The 19125-nt window shown below is 56.6% G+C and overlaps 1 protein-coding gene across 1 annotated transcript in view; it reads left to right on the forward strand.

Annotated features, from left to right (window-relative positions):
- Nucleotides 1-1187: 1187 nt before the first annotated feature.
- The window catches only part of AHNAK (AHNAK nucleoprotein), a 36480-nt gene continuing 18542 nt past the window's right edge, over nt 1188-19125 (forward strand). The window contains exons 1-4 of the mRNA XM_084635381.1: nt 1188-1323; nt 16276-16357; nt 17070-17220; nt 18562-18749. Coding sequence (XP_084491507.1) covers nt 17070-17220; nt 18562-18749 — 339 coding nt within the window. The 5' untranslated portion in view covers nt 1188-1323; nt 16276-16357. The remainder of the gene's footprint in view (nt 1324-16275; nt 16358-17069; nt 17221-18561; nt 18750-19125) is intronic.

A 19125-nucleotide genomic window follows, 5' to 3' on the forward strand; every position in this document is an offset into this window, starting at 1 on the left:
GCTGGAGGTGCCGGGTGCTGTGCTGGAGCAGAGGGGACGCAGTTGTGTGTGTGTGTGGGGGGGGCTGGAGGTGCCGGGTGCTGTGCTGGAGCAGAGGGGACGCAGTTGGGGGGGGGGGGCTGGAGGTGCCGGGTGCTGTGCTGGAGCAGAGGGGACGCAGGTGTGTGGGGGGGGGGCTGGAGGTGCCGGGTGCTGTGCTGGAGCAGAGGGGACGCAGTTGTGTGTGTGTGGGGGGGGGCTGGAGGTGCCGGGTGCTGTGCTGGGGCAGAGGGGACGCAGGTGTGTGGGGGGGGGGCTGGAGGTGCCGGGTGCTGTGCTGGAGCAGAGGGGACGCAGTTGTGTGGGGGGGCTGGAGGTGCCGGGTGCTGTGCTGGAGCAGAGGGGACGCAGGTGTGTGGGGGGGGGGCTGGAGGTGCCGGGTGCTGTGCTGGAGTAGAGGGGACGCAGTCGTGTCTGGGGGCTGATCGTTCCTGGGGCCATCTTGTAGCAGGTTTGCAGCCCCTTTTCTCGGTGCAGCTGTGTCCTCTTTTCACGTGGCTGTGTGGAGTTTGGTGCAGGCAGGGTGTGTAGGATGGGGTGGAAGGTGCCAACCTTGGGCAGGTCTCTCCCTGCATCTTTTGAGGTTTTTGTCTGTGAGCAGCTCTCAAACCCAGAGCAGGGGAGTGGAGCTCAGTCTGAAGGATGCCGGGGCAGGGAGGGTCACAGCCAGCTTCTTGTTCAGCCCTCTATCCGGGGAGGTGGAGCCCACAGGGTAGGAGGGGGCGGCACAAGTCTAACCCTCGGGGCCAGCTTGCTCTAGTTTTTCAGGGGTGCAGGCTTGGGCCCCCCGCGGGGGGGGCGGGGGCTTTTCTGGGGAGGTGGATGCATGTCTCTCCGTGGGAGGGGCTCTCAGCCCGGGGACCCGAGCAGGGTGCTGCTGTCCTGGGGTATGCCAATGCCAGGGCGCACCTGGGTATGGGAGGGGGAGGGCTGGCCGGGATGTGCGCCCCCGGGCACGGCCGGGCTGCCCAGCGCAGCGCGGCCCGGCTCGGCAGGGTGACTCGCTTGCCCTGCTCGAGGCTGGCTGGGCTCTTGGTCCCTCCCTCCCAGCAGCGCGGCTCTGGAAAGAGGAGAGACACACCCAGCCCGGGCTGAGTTACAAGAGCCCAGCCCTGCGCCGAGCGGCGTCCACTTCGTGCGCTCCGCCGCCGGGACAGGACCGGACCCTGCGTGCCAGGGAGCAGCCACCGCCGCCAGGAATCCGGGAGCGGGCTCGGGGCTGGCCAGTACCGGGACTCTGCCGGGCATGGCTGTGCCGGGGAGCTGAGAGCCACTGACCCGCAGGTAGGGGACCAGCCGTCCCGGGCGCGCTCGGGCAGAGGGGACCCGCCCCTGGCACCGAACCTGGGGCAGGGAGCTGGGGCCGGGCAGGCGGGACTTTCTGCCCCCTCCCGGGCTGGACGTTTGCGCTCCTCGGGTGTCCCGAGAGTGGAGCCTTCTCTGCGCGTAGGGCAGGGAGCGGGTCGGGTTAGATCTGGGGCTGGGAGCCCTGGGGGCGCTGCGCCTGCGGGGGGGGGCGCAACAGGGGGGTAAAAGTCCCCGCAGCTGCAGGGGGCGTGTGTGCGTGAGGGAGGGGCTGGGTGTGAGGGCTGGGACTGTGGGGGTGGGGGTGTGTGTGGGAGTTGTATATGGGGGAATGTATATGGGCTGTATATAGCTGGCATTTGCAGATAGGGGGTGTTTATGAGGCGTATATAGGTGGGGTTCCATATGAGGTGTGTATAGGTGTTGTGTGTTTCTATAGGCAGGGGTTGTATTTGGGACGTGCATGCAGGGGGATGTGTATCGGCGGGGTTTGCACACAGGGTGTGTGTGTGTAGGTGGCGGTTGTATAGAGGGCGTGTTGAAAGTTTCCCTTGCTCCGGGCTCGGGCTGGGGGCGGTTTGGCGGGGCGCTGGAGCCTGGGATCTGCTCTGGGGAGCTTTGCTGAGTGGCCATGCAGCCGCGGTGGTGGAGCTGACCCGAGCCCCCCTCTCCCGATGGGTGGGGACCCCCGCACTGGACCCACTCCAGCCGCCTGTGGAATGTGGTGGTTGGAAAGAGTGACTAATTCAAACCAGGCGTCGCCAGTGGCAGGCCTGTGAGAGGCGCCCCAGGGTGTGTGTGTGCAGGGGTGGGGGGCGAACGGTGTCGCTGCTCAAGTCGGGGAGCAAAGCGCCCCCCAATCTTGGAACGTGCGTCCGCCCCACCCTATGCTGGAGCGCATGGTGCCCTCTGGGGAGCTGCGAGCCGGGCTGGGGAACTCGCGTAGCTGCAGGGTAGGGAAGCCTGCAGGGCGCTGAGGAGCCCCACGCCTGTGGTTTCTGGGCGCTGCGGGCTGGTGGGTGGCTCGGGCGCTGCGCTTAGTCGCGCTCAGGGTGTGGCACCTTCTCCGCCAGTTTGGAGGCGGCAGCGCTGTGTTGCCTCGGCGCAGCCCGTGGGGCCGTCACAACCCCTTTCTAGACACTGACCCAGCCCTTGATTGAAGGGCCAGTCCCTTTGTTCCGCACTCACAGGGAGAGAAGGGCCCGGAGCCCCCCTCCCGTTCTGCTGCTCCGGGCCTGGCAGCCTGTTTCGGGCTCCACTCCTACAAACGTTTATTTGACTGTTGTTGCCACTCAAGATTAACTCCATGTTTCCTGTGGCAAAGGGCCCAGAATGGCTGGTAGCAGGCTCCAAGTTCAGTTCACAGGGACCTGTTTTTTGTGCAGAGAGACCCTTGTATCTGGAAGTCAGAGATCAGTTTGTACTTGGGCTGGGAAACTGGAGATGAGTGGGGCCCAAAGGCCTGGAGAGATGGACAGACTGAAGTGGAGGTATCAGACAGACAGAAGGACTGATGTGTGAGTGTTAGATGGAGAACTCTGTGCAGGGCAGCCAGGAGTTCAGGGGTTGGTGCTGTGGTCCCTGTGGGTTGTCAGCTGGGTTGCCTAAGCACCAAGTGATGATTTGCGTTTCAGCTGTCACTCGCTATGGGGAGGGCTTGTGGGGAGCCTTCTCTTCGCTGGAGGTACCATTCCCTGGAGAGCGAGGTTACGGGCTGGAATTCTCTGGCCTGTCCTATTGAGGTCAGATTAGATGAGCAGTATGGCACCTGCGGGTTTGGAAACCTAGGAGTCTATAAAATGACAAGCTCTTCTTGAGGCTTTTGAAGCTTGGGGAGATGTAACTTCAGTCTTGGGAACACTGGTGTATTTGGGAGGGGCCTACTGGATTAGAGTCAGGCTGGGAGCCAGGACTCTTGGGTTCTTTCCCCAGCCCTGGGTGGGAAGTAGAGTCTAATGGGTTAGAGCAGGGGGTCTGGGAGCAGGACACCTGGGTTCTATTCTCAGCGTGAGAGGGGACTGGTATCTACTGGTTAGAGCATGCGTCTGAGAGTCTGAACTCCTTGGTTCTATTCGAAAATATATCAACTGCTTTGGCCCTCGTTAAAATGACAGTTCTGCACTAGCTCACAAATGTGGCTTGGTCGTAGTCATAAAGCACCGTTAGGCCTGTGAGTGCCAGGGGCTAGAGAGCTGTTATTTTTATTACAGGCACTGGGGATGTTTTTCCAGAGGACACTAATTAGTAAGTTGGTACTGAGCTGGGGTCTAGGGGCACGTAAGGGACAAGCAAACAGTTTCCCCATGGTGGTTGCCTGAGAGAAGGGAGCACTGAGAGAGGTGAAGAGAGAGCAGTGGGGCAGAGTCAGTGACAGAGAGGGGCTGTTGCAGAGAAGCTTGACTTGTGGCCTAGAGCTCCCAAGGCAGTTCTCTGAGCAGCTCAGGGTCCCTCTTCCAGCTGGGTATCCCAGGGTATCCCACACCCTGTAATTGGAGCTGGCCTGTTTGGTGCGGTCTTATGATACTGAGGCAGTTTGCAAAGAGTGTCAGGAGGCCTGTGAGCTGTACAGGGTTTGTGTGTGTGCGTGTGTGGGGGAAGGAGGGGCGAGGCTGTTAGAAGTTACAATATGTTTCCATGATCCCCTTGCAGCTCTTTTGTGCCTTGGCCTATTATTAGGCAATACACTTATTTGCAGAGGGACTTGGGTAGCTACATATATAATCTTGTGCTTGGTGTTTGCAAGAGTCAAGGAGGCTTAACTGTCCCTGCACCCCCTGGAAGTGTGTGGCAAACTGATGGGGGTGGGGGGCAGTGTGTGTTTCCCCCAGCTGGCATGAGACCATCTCCTGGCCCTTCGGAGAGTGCTGCCGTTCCATCCACTCTGACTTCCTTCTTCCCCTCCTTCAAAGAGCAGGGATTCCTGCAGGGGAAGATGCAGAGCACAAGGGGAAGCGTATGCAGTCGGAGAATGGACCGCCACCCAGGGATCATTTCTCAGCTGCTTTCTCTGTGACGGTAGCATTGCCCCTGCCTATCTGCCTTGTGCACCGCAGTGCACGGGCTTCAATGAGGAGACTAGACTGGATACCCCAGTGAAGGTCCAGGACCACGTCCTGTCTGTGTTTGGAATGGAAACTTGTCTGTAAATCCTCTCTCCTTCTGACAAAGAGCCCATGGATTGTCTAGATCAGGAGTGGGCAAACTACGGCCTGGGGGGCCGGATCCGGCCTGCCAGCCGTTTTAAGCCAGCCCTTGAGCTCCCACTGGGGAGCGGAGTCTGGGGCTTTCCCCACTCCGGCACTCCAGCTGGGGAGCAGGGTCGGGGGTGCTTCATGCAGCTCCTGGAAGCCGCAGCATGGCCCTGCTCCAGCTCCTACATGTAGGGGCAGCCAGGGGGCTCTGCTCTGCAGAGTGCCCCCTGCCCCAAGCGCCACCCCCGCAGCTCCCATTGGCAGGGAACTGTGACCAATGGGAGCTGAAGTGGTGGCACCTGTTGATGGGGCAGCGCGCAGAGCTGCCTGTCTGCAGCTCTGCGTAGGACCCAGAGGGGGGACATGGCCACTGCTTCCAGGAGCCACTTGAGGTAAGCAGCACCCCGAGCCTGGACCCCTGAGCCCCTCCCCACTCCCCAAGCCCCTGCCCCAATTCTGATCCCCCCTCCTGCCCTCTGAACCCCTTGATCCCAGCCCGGTGCACCCTCCTGCACCCCAAACCCCTCATCCCCAGCCCTACCCCAGGCCCTACACCCCTTCCTGCACCCCAACCTCCTGCCCTAGCCCTGATCCCCCTCTTGCCCTCCAAACCCCTCAGTCCCAGCCGGGAGCACTCTCCTACACCCCAAACTCCTCATCCCCAGCCCTACCTCAGAGCTCACACCATGAGCTGGAGCCCTCATCCCCTATCCTGCACCCTACTCCCCAGCCCAGAGCCCCCTCCCACACCCTGAACTCCTCATTTCTGGCCCCACCCCGAAGCCCGCACCCCCAACCAGAGACCTCACCCCAACCCCAATCTTATGAGCATTCATGGCCCGCCATACAATTTCTATTCCCAGATGTGGCCCTCAGGCCAAAAAGTTTGCCCACCCCTGGTCTAGATGCATGTTGGAACCGTCTGGATGACACAATTGGGCTTTTTGGTCCATTCACAGGGATCTTCCCCACCTCTCCAGGCGAGGCTGTGGTGGTGGGGGTTGTGTGTATGGGGAGTTGTGCTAGACCAGGGGTGGGCAAAATTTTTGGCCCGAGGGCCACATTTAGGTATGGAAATTGTACGGCGGGCCATGAATGCTCACAAAATTGGGGTTGGGGTACAGGAGGGGGTGAGAGCTCTGGCTGGGGGTGCGGGCTCTGGGGTGGGGCCAGAAAAGAGGAGTTCAGGGTGCGGGAGGGTGCTCTGGGCTGGGGCTGGGAGTTGGGGTGCGGGGGGGTGAGGGCTCTGGCTGCAGATGTGGGCTCTGGGGTGGTGCTGTGGGTGAGGGATTTGGGGTGTAGGAGCGTGCTCCAGGCTGGGACTGAGGGGTTCAGAAGGCGGGAGGGGGATCAGGGCTAGGGCTGGGACACTGGGTGTGTGTGTGTGTGAAGGCTCTGGCTGGGGGTGAGGGCTCTGGAGTGGGGCCAGAAATGAGGAGTTCAGGGTGTGAGTGGGGGCTCTGGGCTGGGTGTGGGGGAGGTGAGGACTCCGGCTGGGGCTACAGGCTCTGGGGTAGGGCTGGGGATGAGGAGCTTGGGATGTAGGAGGATGCTCTGGGCTGGGACCGAGGGGTTTGGAGGGCAGGAGGGGATCAGGGCTGAGGCAGGGGGTTGGGGCATGGGAGGGGGTCAGGGATGCAGGCTCCAGGTGGCTCTTACTTCAAGCAGCTCCTTGAAGCAGAGGCATGTCCCCCGCTCCAGCTCCTATACGGAGGTGTGGCCAGGTGGTTCTGTGCGCTGCCCCATACGCAGGCGCCACCCCTGCAGCTCCCATTGGCCGCAATTCCTGGCCAGTGGGAGCTGCGGGGGCGGTGCCTGCGGATGGGGCAATGCGCGGAGCCCTCTGGCTGACCCTAAACATAGGAGTCGGAGGGCGACATGGCACTGCTTCCAGGAGCTGCGGCATGTGCGTGCAGAACAGCCTCCAACCCCGCTCCCCAGCTGGAGCGCGGGGAGTGGGGCAAGCCCCAGACCCTCCTCCCCAGCGGGAGCTAGAGGGCCGGATTAAATCGGCTGGCCAGATGTGGGCTGCGGGGCATAGTTTGCCCACCCCTGTGCTAGATGATGGCATAGGTGCTGGAACTAGGTGGGCCCCCCCTGGATTGAAGTGGTTTCCATATACACAGGATTTACAGTTTGGTTTAGTGGCTCTCAGGACCCCCACTATACAAATTGTTCCAGCACCCCTTGACAATGGACTCTTTGTTCTGAGGGCAGCAGTCTGGGTGCCCAGGCTGCTGTACGGCGGGTAAGAAATACCAGGGATCTGCCTAGTGGGCACAAAGGCAGCACGATGTGTCATGGGACAGACTCTGGAAGCTGCCTGGCTTTCACAGCTCATGGAAATGGGGGACAGGACTTGGTGAGAGGTAATTCAGGGGCCCTTCCAAGCAGACTTACCAGTGTGAGAGATAGAGGAGACAGGGTGGAGTGTGGAGCACATGAGGGGGCATAGGAGGAGCCAGGTGTCCTCTCTCATCACCCCTTGCTCCCTCTCTGGTTCTGGGAACTTGGGTGTGACAGGCAGAGGCTGCAGCTCCAGTGCAATACGAATATGAAGCAGCAAGGATCTCTCTGCGTGGGCCTGCCCCAGTGTTGTAACACGGTTAGGTAAATAGCTGGGTGCTGTGGGAAGCGCCAGCCCCAGGAGCGATTACTATGGTTTCTGCAGCACCCATAAACTCACGGGGTGTTACACAGATGAATGAAATATAGGCCCGTTCCCTGCCCTGGAGAGCTCGCCATCAAAACGTGAGACAAGCTGCAACAAGTGAGAGCAACAAAGTGTGTGTGTATGTGTGTGTATATGGGTCTAGCCAGGTTCTTATCTAGGCACCTATCCCCACAGCATGGGTGTGTGTCAGCCTGTCTAAGTTCTTATATAAATGACTATTGCAGTAATGTGTGTGTGTGAGGAGTGGCGAGTTGGTGGTGTTTGTGGGTGGGGTGTTGGCAATGGTATGGGGGGGTGGGGAGTGGATTTGGAGGTGTGTGCATTTGTGGAGCCTAGTGGTGGTGGTGTGCGTAAGGATTTGCAGTGTGTTTTTACTAAGGATTCAGGGTTTGGGGAGTGTGTGTAGGGGTTTGGGGTGGGGTGGGAGGTGTATCGGGGCTTGCGTGGAACCTCTTTCTTATGGAGGATGGTAACCAAGAGGCAAAGGGGAAGCTGAGGCCAAGCAAGGCCTTAACCAGTAGTCACTCTCTGTGGCCAGCAGAGAGCAGGAATTCTGGATAGTGCACCCTCCCCCGATTCCCACCCTGCCCGCTGTTTAGAGTGACTCTGCCCTGTTTGCAGCCACCAGAACTGTCAGCCTGCCCCAGCAACCTGTGCTCTGGGCCCCTCTGTGAAATGAGAAGTTGGCTGCATTGGCACAGGCCTGCGGGCGTGATGCACTCGATGTTTGCGCACAGGGTAGAGTCTCCCTCTGACCCTTTCCTGCTGCCGGGGGATCCCTTCTCTTTGGATAGCGAGTGGCTGGTCTCCTGTTGCAACCCCTCCATTGTGCCCTCACTTCCCCATTCTCTTTGGATGCAGAAAAGTTTTCCAACACTAGGCAGACTATTTCCCCCCACAAAGAGAGAAGTTCCCTTAGAGACTTCCCTGTTCCCTGTCCCTGTAGCATCTGGGGTACACTGTATTTATCCTCTCACACCCTTGCTGTTATCCTCATTGGGCAGGTGGGAACCAAGGCCCAGAGAGAGGCACTTGGCCAAGGTCCCACAGCAAGCCTGTTGTGGCGCAGAGATTTGAGCCCACTTCTCCCAAGGCCCAGGCTCCACGCCCTTCTCCACTGGTCCAGCCCTCCTCTCCAGAGACTCCATGGAGCCCACTATTGTTTTTACATGGCAGGTGCTCAGATACTAGGGTGATGGGCAGAAGCCTAAAACCCACAGAGAGTGAGAGTGAGCTGTGTGGGGATGCCTGGATGGATGGATAGATGGAGGAGGGTGTAATGGGGATAGAGAGCTAGAGGGGCACGTAAGGAGGCTGGATGGGTGGGTCACTATGGTGATAGAGAGAAAATCAGAGGTTGCCTTGTGATTCAGATGCTGATGTGGCTGAAGCCAATGTGCCTGTCTGGGTCAGTCACTGGATTTCGAAGGCAGTCATGTGACTTTCTGCTGTTGTTTAACTCGCCAGGGACATGGCGCTGTCCCAGGGGCTCTGGTGAGAACGGCTGCTCTGCCTCCCGCACAACCCACCCCCTTTGGCTCTCGGCACTAGTCGGAAACAGCCGTGTGTCCTGGGGGAACACAGGCGCCCACTTGTTCACAGAGGCCGAGAGCAAAGCGGCCCGTTGTTCTCGGCCCTGCGCCCCTCGCGGTCACACCCAAAGACGGATGTGTGAAATCTGCACGGTGCTAGGCAAAGAGCACAGAAGGACTTTCGCATGCGCCACGGAGCGGCTGGGCGGGAGCGGACCCCACAATAGCCTGCCAACATCGGTGGGCAGCAGAGCTAGACATGCCTCACTGGCAACGGTGGGTGCTCTCTCCTCTGCTTGCCCCCATATGGGGCGCGTCCACAGGTGCAGTGCGGAATCATCCCAGGCTCCTTCCGCGACACCAGAACAGCTTCTGCAGCACCCTCCTTTGCCCTTGTCCTGTCTTTCTCCTCATTCCTGGGCTCGTACTTTGTTGTCCTTCTTGTGCCCGTGTCTGTTTGTGCATCAGTCTGTGGGTGTGCACATGTGGGTGTGCGCGTGTATGCACGTCTCGGTGGGTGGGCGCACACATGCACATACACCCCTCGCTGTGTGTGCGTCTGGGTGTGGGTGCGTACTTCTGTCTCCGTCTGGGGGTGTGCATGCATGTACATCTGTGTGTGTGTGCACATGTGTACGTCTCTCTCTGGGGGGGGTGCAGGCGTCCCTCGGCCTGTGTGGCTGTGCACACGTACATCTGTCTGTGCATGTGTATGCACCTCTCGGGGGACGCGTGTGTGCATTCATGTGTGCGCGTGTGCCCACGTGCACACCCTAGTGCATGGGTGTGATGGGATGTAACCACCCAGGCGGTCGCTGGAGGAACACTCTGGGGAATCTCCTGAGAACTGGCTGCAGCGGCTACAGGAGTCATTTGTCTGTGTTTGGTGCCATGTACAATTAAGCCGGTATGAAGCAGAGCGACTATGCCAGGGGGGAGTGGCATCCTGAGCTGGGCTAACTCCAGTCCCCACAGATCAAACAGACTGTGGGGGAAGGGCGTCAAGAACAGGACCCTGGGTGTCCGGGCCGGCGGGGCAGTATTCTAGCACAGGCTGTGTTACTGCAGCCGGCCTTGCTAACAGGAGCCTGGGAGGCCACCTGCCTCCACGTGTTTCCTTGCTTAGGGCAGCCATGTGGTGTCGCACCCCTTGCTCTGCAGAGCCTGTAGGCTCAGTTGGCTGAGGGGCGAGCAATTCCCCCGGAACCCTGGCAGCGCTGGCAGAGACTCAGCCTGAAGGGACTGCAAGAGAGGACTTAGGGGAGCAGGAATCTCCCCAAGTGAGTTTTTGAGCCTTTATCTTTCCCCAGCCGAGAGGCTGCAGAGTGGGAGCTATTGGAGTGGGTGGTTGGATGCTGGGTGTGTGCGGTGGCCCAGTGGTTGGTTGGTAGCTGCCTGACGCTTATGTGGATAGCCCAACAAGTGTCCTGCTGCCACAGGGGTGTAGCATGGAGGCTTCTGCATTCGCGGCACGAGCATAGGAAGAGTGAAAACCACAGAGCCTTGTTCTAAAGATCTTAAGCTGTATAGAACATGGTTTAACATGGGTGCTGTGCTAGAGCAGAGGGGATGCATTTGTGGTTTGGTGCTGAACTTGGAGTCTGCCTCACTCACCCTGTGAAATCTCTGCTCGGGCTCCACTGAGGCTGTCTGACTGTGTGCTGGCCATGGATTTTCCGAGATTAGCTGCCACTGCAGCCCCAGCTTCGCTCAGCAGATCTTCCCTTTGTGTCCTGAGTGGAGGTTTGGGATTGTGTCAGCCCGTCGTCTCTGTGCACACAACAGTAACTGACAGTCTCCAGTGGATCTAAGGGGATTAGTGCTCTTGCCGCCCTGTGCCTTCCCTACGCTCTGTGTGTCCTAGACACCTAACTGTCTCTGGTCTGCCTCCAGTCTCTGTCCTCCCTCTCCTGGAGATGGTTTGGATGGTGATGGCAGCTGGAGCTCCGGAGGTGGCTGCCCGGGACCCTTCCTGATTGCAGATTGGAGGCTGGAGGTGCTGACCGGTGGCCTGGGATCATAGATTATCCCCTGGTCTGGGAGAAGTGTGCGGCTCTCCTCTTTCTTGAGGCCTGGGGATGATTATCTCAGTGTGTTTGGAGCGAATTGGTATAATGACCTGGCTATGCAGCAGGCAGGGTTTCAGCCCGTGGAGGTGCTGAGGAGAGGACGTTAAGGATCACTGATGTCTGGAGGAAACCCCCGAAGCACAGATTACGTGGGCCTGGCAGCAGCCTCTCTTGTTTGCCATCAGCCAGCTGTGAAACCAGCTCTTTGCACATGTAACAAACCGATGCAGAGGGATCATGTCAGCCAGCTGGGAAATGCAGCTGCCTCTGGGGCAGGGTGGGGCAGCTGTCTGGGCGCACACAGCAGCTTCGCCACAAGCTGCTCCCTCTTTCCAAACGCCTGGAGACGGGGGAGGAATGAAGGCTGCTGTGACCTGGAGTGGAACTGGCCCTGGAGCTGACACCCGAGTGCAAGAAAAGAGAAGTGTAGAGGCCGGGCTAGGCTGAGCCTCGTGTGTGCGCCACTGGGTGAGCACAGAGTGGGACCGTGCAGTCTGCACTCCCCGAGCCATCTCAGACCCAGCTTTGCAATACGGGGAGGAATAATGTCCTGGGTGGGGGGTGCCACCCGTCCCAACTTGGGGCTGCCTGGGCCATCAAGCCCTGCAGGAAGGTCCCAGCTTCTTCCATGTTCTGGGCTATGATGCCACAGCAGGGATGACAGGTTAGTCTTCCTAGGCCCAGAGCTTCCTAGCTTTGCTCCCTGCCTCTGCTTCTCCCTGTTGGAATCGATACCAGGAGACACAAGGATAAATCCCCTGCTCCTGCCTTTCAAGTTCTGTTCTGGCCACTTTAGAATCTAGAGGTAAGGAGTCCTGTGCTTCAGGCCTGTCCTTTGCCATACGGAAGGAATCCCCAGGGATCTTCCTGGCCCTAACAGGGAGCCATCAAGAACTCCAGCTGCCCTGCTGTCCCTGTGCCTGGCTGCTGGGGCAGAGACCCTTTCCCTGGGGACAAGGGATCACAATCCCTGTGCAGCCAGTTTTCTCTCTGCTTGAAGTCGGAGGCTAAAACAGACACAGAGTCGCTGAAGCATTTTCCTGCCTTTAGCCTTCCCTTGCTGAAGGTTTCTTCTGTAGGATGTGTATTGTGGAGGCACCTTGGAGCCCTAGTCATAAGCCAGGGCCCACTGCGCTAACTGCTGGACAAACACAGACCAAAGAATGGTCCCTGCCTCCGAGAGCTCACAGCCTAAGTATAAGACAGGGGACGAGCGGTGGATGCAGACAGACCAAGAGGGGAACACAAGGAAACGGGGTGGGTCAGCATGATAGGCAATGGTCTCAGCACCCCAGCTGCCTGGCTGCTGCTTGTCCCCGGAGGACGGGACACTGGGGGTTTCTGTGGAATCTGAACATTCACAGCCCCGTGTGGAAATAAAGACAGTCACTTGTGAGATTCTCCAGGGGTTGGGACTTGTGGGAGGAAGAGCTGAAATGTCCGACATGTGCACAACAGCCCAAGGAGGCAGGGCTGGAGGCCAGGGTTAGGAGCTGAGCCTTTGTCACCTTTCCAGTGAGGCAGAGGGACTGCAGCATGCCCAGGTGCATCTATGTGGGTAGGGGAGCTACGGCTGGAGGGACAGAGACTGTACCTTTGCAAAGCCCCAGCAAGACTAGGGAGGGATTTTTGTTTCACAGCTGCTGTGCGTACTGTTCGCCTAGGGGAGGAATAATGCTCTCCTCCCGGAGTATGAGTTTGCCCAGCGAAAGACCTGTGTGCAGGGCAGATGCATCTAAAAATATCAAGAAATTAAACACATGGTGAACCTGAGAATAGCACCAGCAGCTTGGTGACTACATGGCTGGCATTGCTGTGCAGGATGCCTGCGGGGTTTCCCCTTGCCAGGCTGGAGGGGCAAGTGCTCTTGCGCTCACTGGAAACCTTCCCCTCTTGCAGCTTGGCTGTTGCCGGGTCTGTGGTGGAACTGACATGTATTGAGTGCCTTATTGGATACTTCTCCATCACTTGTTTCATGGTGAATAGGGCTGTGAACTCTCAGGTGTTGGTGCTACAAGTATTACCATGGCCTAAGGCCTTCTCCACGCCAGGTTCCCTTGGGGAAATCTCCCGTGGGCCCTGCTGGGGGCACAGGGAACCCCCAACCTTTTCCCTGCCATGTTGTCTATAGCTGCCATGGCCGGGATAAGATGCCATGATGTGGAGGTGCCCTGCCCCCCAAGGGCTCCCAGAGCTGCAGCACCAGGCTTAGCGTAATGCTGGGAGATCACCCCACAGAGCGGAGTGCAAGGGCATGGCCTAAAGGGAGGGGAAGACAGCAGCTGTGGGATGGGGCTGGGAGGTAGTGTGTGGTGGGGGAGAGAGGAGGGTTAGGCACACAAAGACCATTGGGGCCTTTCCTTCAAGTGGGCAGAACAAGCTGGCTATGTGATTCTTTCTCTGCTTTGGTCTCAGATGGGCTGGACTTTGGGCCCTGTGCTGGCTGGCATCTGGGACTGAAAGGCTCAAGAGGGCTGGCTGAGATTTCTGGCCTCTCCCTCCATTCATAGCAGCCCTGGTGCATGCTGAGTCACTTCAGAGGCCTCCACACCCACCCCATAGGCCTCTCTCCTGAGCCACCTGAGAGGAACAAACCAGTTTGTTCTCCACTTTACTGCAGTTTTCCAAATTACTCAGAAACCAAACAAGTGGAGTGGTTCCAGCCTGTGTGACCCTGTGTGGCACAGACATTGCCTCTCAGGTCCGGGCACCCTGCATGAACCTGCAGGAGAGCAGAGCCACCAGGTTGCTTAGTGAGAGCCTTTCTGGGGCTGGTCAGAACTCCAGTAGGAAGCTTGTGCCAGATCTGAGTGCCTTACAGTGCAGACCACCAAAGTCTGTGAACAGCTGTGCAGCTGCCCGGGAGTAAGGTGCTGCACAGCGGAAGGGTGACAGAATGGGATGACGTATAGCGATTGAGGCACAGGTGGGTGTGCACACGCCTTGCCAGTGCACAGGTGTGTGCAGGTGAGTGCGTGTGCATACACCATTCTTGTTACAAAGGGAGCCTGACACATAATTGTGTGTGACCCACTAAAATTGTTTTTATTTACTATTTTCCTGCAACAATGCTATGGATTTGCAAAGACAACCCACCTCCCCAGGTGTTTGAGATGCTGGAGGACTCAACCAGTTTGAGTTTTAAGTCGGGGAGGTGGATCCAGTGTGGGTTTAACCTGCCTGACAACATCCCATTAACTTTTCTTTAAAATATTGTTTTAAAAATGTGTAAATGCTGGAATGGCCAGTGGTGCCATTGTTCCCCCTGCCCTAGGCTGTCCTTCTCCTGACTTGGGAGTGCATTGAAAGTACATCTGGACTGGAGACCTAGGAACTAGTCTGGGGAGCTGGGAGGGGCTCAGGTTTAAGCAGTTGCCTTTAGAAAGCTGTCCAGTGGCTCTGAATATTACCTGTGATGCTTCCAGACTCAGCTGGCCAGTGCCCCTGGCAGGCAAGGGGGGTGTGGCAGTTAAAGGAGAGGGGCAATCAGGGTTACATTTGACAATGTGTTGCACAGCTGCTGCTATTCCTTGCCCTAGTGATGTTTTTGAACACTCCATGTTCAGATCTGTGTTCTTCAGGAGCAGCTGGGGGTGGTGGGTTTTGTTTTAAGCACAAATGCAGGTTAATCCCCCGACAGCTCTGTGCCTTGGTGACACAGACTGACTGCCGCTGGTGGCCATTTGGGAGCTGTGGACTTACAAGGAAACACGTTGGGTCCGATTCTCTGCAGCTTGGGCAGTTTCCACCCATGCAAAGTTCTGCCAGCCCTGCAGATGGCAACAGGAGACTGGCCTATCCGGCCTGTGGTATCTAGGGCTCTGAGCTGGAGAGATGCTGAGCCTTGGCCTCTCCAGCGGAGTTCAGCGGGAGGGAGGAGTGCTCAGTGGATTTCATGACTGAGTGCAGTGTCCCAGGGGACTGTACGCTGGGACAGCTGGTTGGGGGCAGGACATAGCAGTGCCCAACATCATGGATCTGGGAGCAGATTCTGTGGTAGCCAATCTCCCTTCACATTGTTGTTAACATTATTGCCTCTCTTCGGATTTTAAGCGAAACGTTTGGACTGCCTTTGGCTCACTCAATTCCACAATCTCCTTTAGATTTGCATCTTGGCAGTTCTCCTGGTGGGAAGTGTCCACTTTAGCCTTGCATACTCCCCAGGCAGCCTCTAGCACCAGATCTCCAGCTTCATGGTTGCTTCCATTGATTTCTGAGCTCTGCAGCAACCGCTCATAGATTTTAAAGCCAGAAAGGGCTGTGGTGTGTAGGTTGCACCCCGCTCCGGGGCACATTCCCTGAATTGTGTTATGCTTCTGGTTGCAATTTTGGTTCCTGAATTCAGACGCCTTTGATTCTGCAAGAGCTGACACATCACTGAGCACTCGGTCCCTCGCAGGCTTGGGTCCCTTGTAGCGCTTCCAGCCTGGGGCCTGTGCTTGCTGGAAATGGGAAAGTTTCTTTGCCTTGCTAGCTAGGGAAGAGGAAAGGTGGGGCAGCTTGCGTGGGTGTTGCCGACAAACACCAACCAGGCAGAACTAGCAGAGGCACAGCGCCCCCTGGTGGTGACAGTCCCATGGGCGGCCCGGCCCAAGCAACCCCCCCACAACTTGTTACATCAAGTCTCTTGCCTCATCCCTACTTAACCCCTTCCTGCTCAGCAAAGCCTCTGACCAAAGAATGGTTTTGTAGACCATGGTGGTGGGGGTGTCCAGCTATTCCCATTGGCCTGATTAGGAACAATTCATTCAAAGAAACCTTTTCTTTTACTGAGCTCATTGGTGCTGGCCATGAACCACAATCCCTGCTCCCAACCCGGGCTCTCACGTTCTCTGACATGTGCCATTCTTCACATACTGCACTCTGTGCTGGGAAGCTCTGGCTGCAGTGTGGTGCACAAATGCATGGCATGCAGGCACGGGCTGGTCTCAGGAATTTGGGGTGAGGTTCTGTGGGCATAGTTGAAGCCTCCAGAAAACCTTAACTTTGTATTTCCTGCCTATCCAAGTGTTGGGGTTTGTTTAAAGTTTCACTGTGATACACATCTCCTGGCTTTGCATCTCTCTCTCTTTTTTTTTTAAACACCTCTCTGTTCTTTTACGGTGAAATCCATTAAAGTCAAAGGCAAAACTCCCATTGATTTCAGTGGGGCCAGGATTTCCCTCTCAAAGTTTATTTTGACTTTATGAACATTTATCAATTTTAAAGAATACTATTTAGCTCTTATGTACAGCTTTTCAATTCATTCCCCATTGAAGCAATTAAAAAACTGGCAATCAAACCTCAGTGACTTCTATGTTGGATTGTTTTCTGTAACAGCATGAGTAGTTCAGATACCAGTGTCTTTTTTTTGTTAGATCCTACAACTGTCTTACTGGGCTCACCCTAGAATGGACCAGAAAAAGCTAAATGTAAAAAACATGCAAACAGGTGGTTTATTAAGAACTCTTTGAATTCTCTGCTAGGCTGGGAAGTTGATACCGAAGGTCAGCAAGTGAAGAGAGGAATTCCTGGGGCGGTTCCAGCCAGGACCAAAGTCCCAACAAGGTCAGTCAAAGAGGATCAGCCCATTCATCCCTCAAAAAATAAAACATGCTTGATTCTTGCTGTCTCTGCTACACCTCCTGCAATATCCATGCTGAGTGAAATCCAGCCTGTGCAGAAGGCCAGCACTAAGCCTGTGCAAGCACTTACATCCCCATTGTCCAAGCCCTCTGCATAGGGATGATTCACCTCTGCAATTTATGCATTACGGTTTAGGGGCCTGGAGACTGTGCTCAGCCCATGTCCATCCAGACTGTCAGCTTCCAAAGCTAAACTACAGAGATAAACACAAAGGCCCGTGACTGCTCTGTTCTAGCCCACTTGCTTTGACCCCTGGAGTTCAATGGGGCTGCACCCCAATAACTGAAGACAGAGCCGTGCCCAAAGATTATAGCTTTGGCCTATAAACTTTTCTGTCCATATTGTTTTAAGAATGGCCATTACTGGGTCAGACCAATGGTCCATCTAGTCCCTTTTCCTGTCTTCTGATAGTGGCCAATGCCAGATGCTTCAAAGGGAATGAACAGATCAGGGCAATTATCAAGTGATCCATCCCCTGTTTTCCAATCCTAGCATTTGGCAGTGAGAGGGTTAGAGACACCCAGAGCATGGGGTTATGCCCCTGACCACCTTGGCTAATAGCCATTGATGGACCTATCCTCCATAAACTTAACTCATTATTTTCTGAACTCAGTTCTAGTTTTGTTTCATTTAGATGGAGAAGGAAGAGGAAGAAACACGGGAGATCCTGCTCCCCAACTGGCAAGGAAGTGGCTCTCATGGTATCACCATTGACCAGACGGAAGATGGGGTCTTCGTGAAGCAGGTGGTGCAGACTTCCCCTGCTGCCAGAACTGTGAAGGAAGGTGAGTACAGCGCACCAGCTCAGGAGCAACACGTGTTGTTGTGGGAGGGTGGTGGGGTTGTGCTGGTTTATTATCACTTTGGGGAAAGAATGAGGATTAGGCGAAATTCTGACTCCACTTCCCTTTTATCATAATTCTCGCTCTCTGCTGCTTCTGTAGCTTTAAGGCAGCTGGTTTTCCCTCCCTGCTCCCATGGAGACGGCTCCTCCTGCCTGGGGGTCCTAGTCCTGATTCTTTGCTGATGGAGACTCCTTTCTCTATCTTGCCCTGTCTCTTTGCCTCTTCCCTGAGGTGGAGGTTTTCCTGCCACTCAGCTTCTCTCTCCTTCCTGTGCTGTGCTGGTAGCACAGCCCATATATTATGTACATTACGGTAGCACCTAGATGCCCTGTGTGCTGCACAGATACACAGTGGGAGACAGGCTCTGCCCCAGTGAACTCACAGTCTAAACAGACACAGGGTAGAAGGGGAAACAGAGTTACCGAGGGTGGGAAGGGACTGCCCAAGGTCAGTGCCAGAGCTTGGAATAGAACCTAGGAGTCCTGGTTCCCAGTACTCCTTGCTCTAACCCGCCAGACCCCACAGTCCTTCTAGAGCCAGGGATAGAACCCAGGAGTCCTGACTTCCCGCACCCTCTGCTCAAACTGACTACATCCTACTGCCCTCCCAGAGATGGGAATAGAGGGCAGGAGTCCTGACACCTAGTGCCCTTGCTCTAACCCATTAGACCTCCGCTGCTTTCTCAGAGCTGGGAATAGAACCCAGGAGTCCTGGCTTCCAGTGCCCCTTGCTCTAACCCACTGGACCCTAGTGTTCTCTCAGAGCTAGGACTAGAATCAGGGGTCCTGTCTAGTGCCTTATACATTGGACAGTGCTGCCTCCACAGCATGTTTGGGGCCTGCTCCAAGGTGCTGACACTCCCTCCTTTCTTGCTGCAGAGCTGTCTCACTGACTCTCTATGCCTGGAGGCGGGATTCAGTCACTGATGGCTCCATGCGGTGCTGTGGGGGGCAAGGGGGAGCCCACAGAGACATGTGTGGTAACAGAGGTGTGTGTCTTTCCTCCAGCCACCCTGGGAATGAAACAGGGAATCAGCAGTATGGAGGCAGCAAGACCTTCCAGATTATCCCCTCTATGTTCCTGCCAGCAGATCACAGCCATTAGCTGAGTGCTGGAAAGCATTTGGCAAAGTTGCCCCTGCTTAGGCTGCAATGCTATTGAAGAGGCTTTTGATTAGTTTAATCAGCCCTATGTGTAACTGAATGAGATTTGTTTATTGCTTGGGCCCTGGATTGCCAGTGCCATCAGCTTGGCTTCACTCCTTTCTCTCTGCGCCTGTAGGGGATCAGATTGTGAGTGCCACCATCTATTTTGACAACCTGCAGTCCGGAGAGGTCACGCAGTTGCTGAACAGCATGGGCCACCACACGGTGGGGCTGCGGCTGCAGCGAAAGGGGGACAAGTCTCCATTGCCGGGACAGTCATGGTCACACGATGTGTTCTCACCCAGGAGCCCAGAAGTTGTTCTGGTGAGTGAGGGAGTGATGCAAGCTCCCGCGGGGAGGGAAAGCAGCCCAAACATTCCTTCAAACTACTCCATGTGGAGACTGGAGCAGATTTATTCTACTGCAGAACCCTGGTTGCCATCCCTTATGTCAGGAAATCCTCCAGACCAGAGAGGGCATTGCAGAAAGATACCTGATACCCCTGAGAGCCTGGAGTCAGCCACTGCAGAGATGGTCTGGGATGGGGACAGGCCAGGTATGCTGAGTCAGCATCTCTGTGGGGCAGCAGCTCCTATGAATGTAAAGCTGCCCGTAGAAAAGAGCAGCAGGGCCCAGGGTGACTTGACCTTCTGTCACAGCAGCCCCCCTGAAGGAAGGAGATGCAAATTGCAACCCTTCA

The sequence above is a fragment of the Lepidochelys olivacea genome, assembly GCF_965140295.1.
Source record: "Lepidochelys olivacea isolate rLepOli2 genome assembly, chromosome: 7".
In the NCBI taxonomy this organism is placed as follows: Eukaryota; Metazoa; Chordata; order Testudines; family Cheloniidae; genus Lepidochelys; species Lepidochelys olivacea.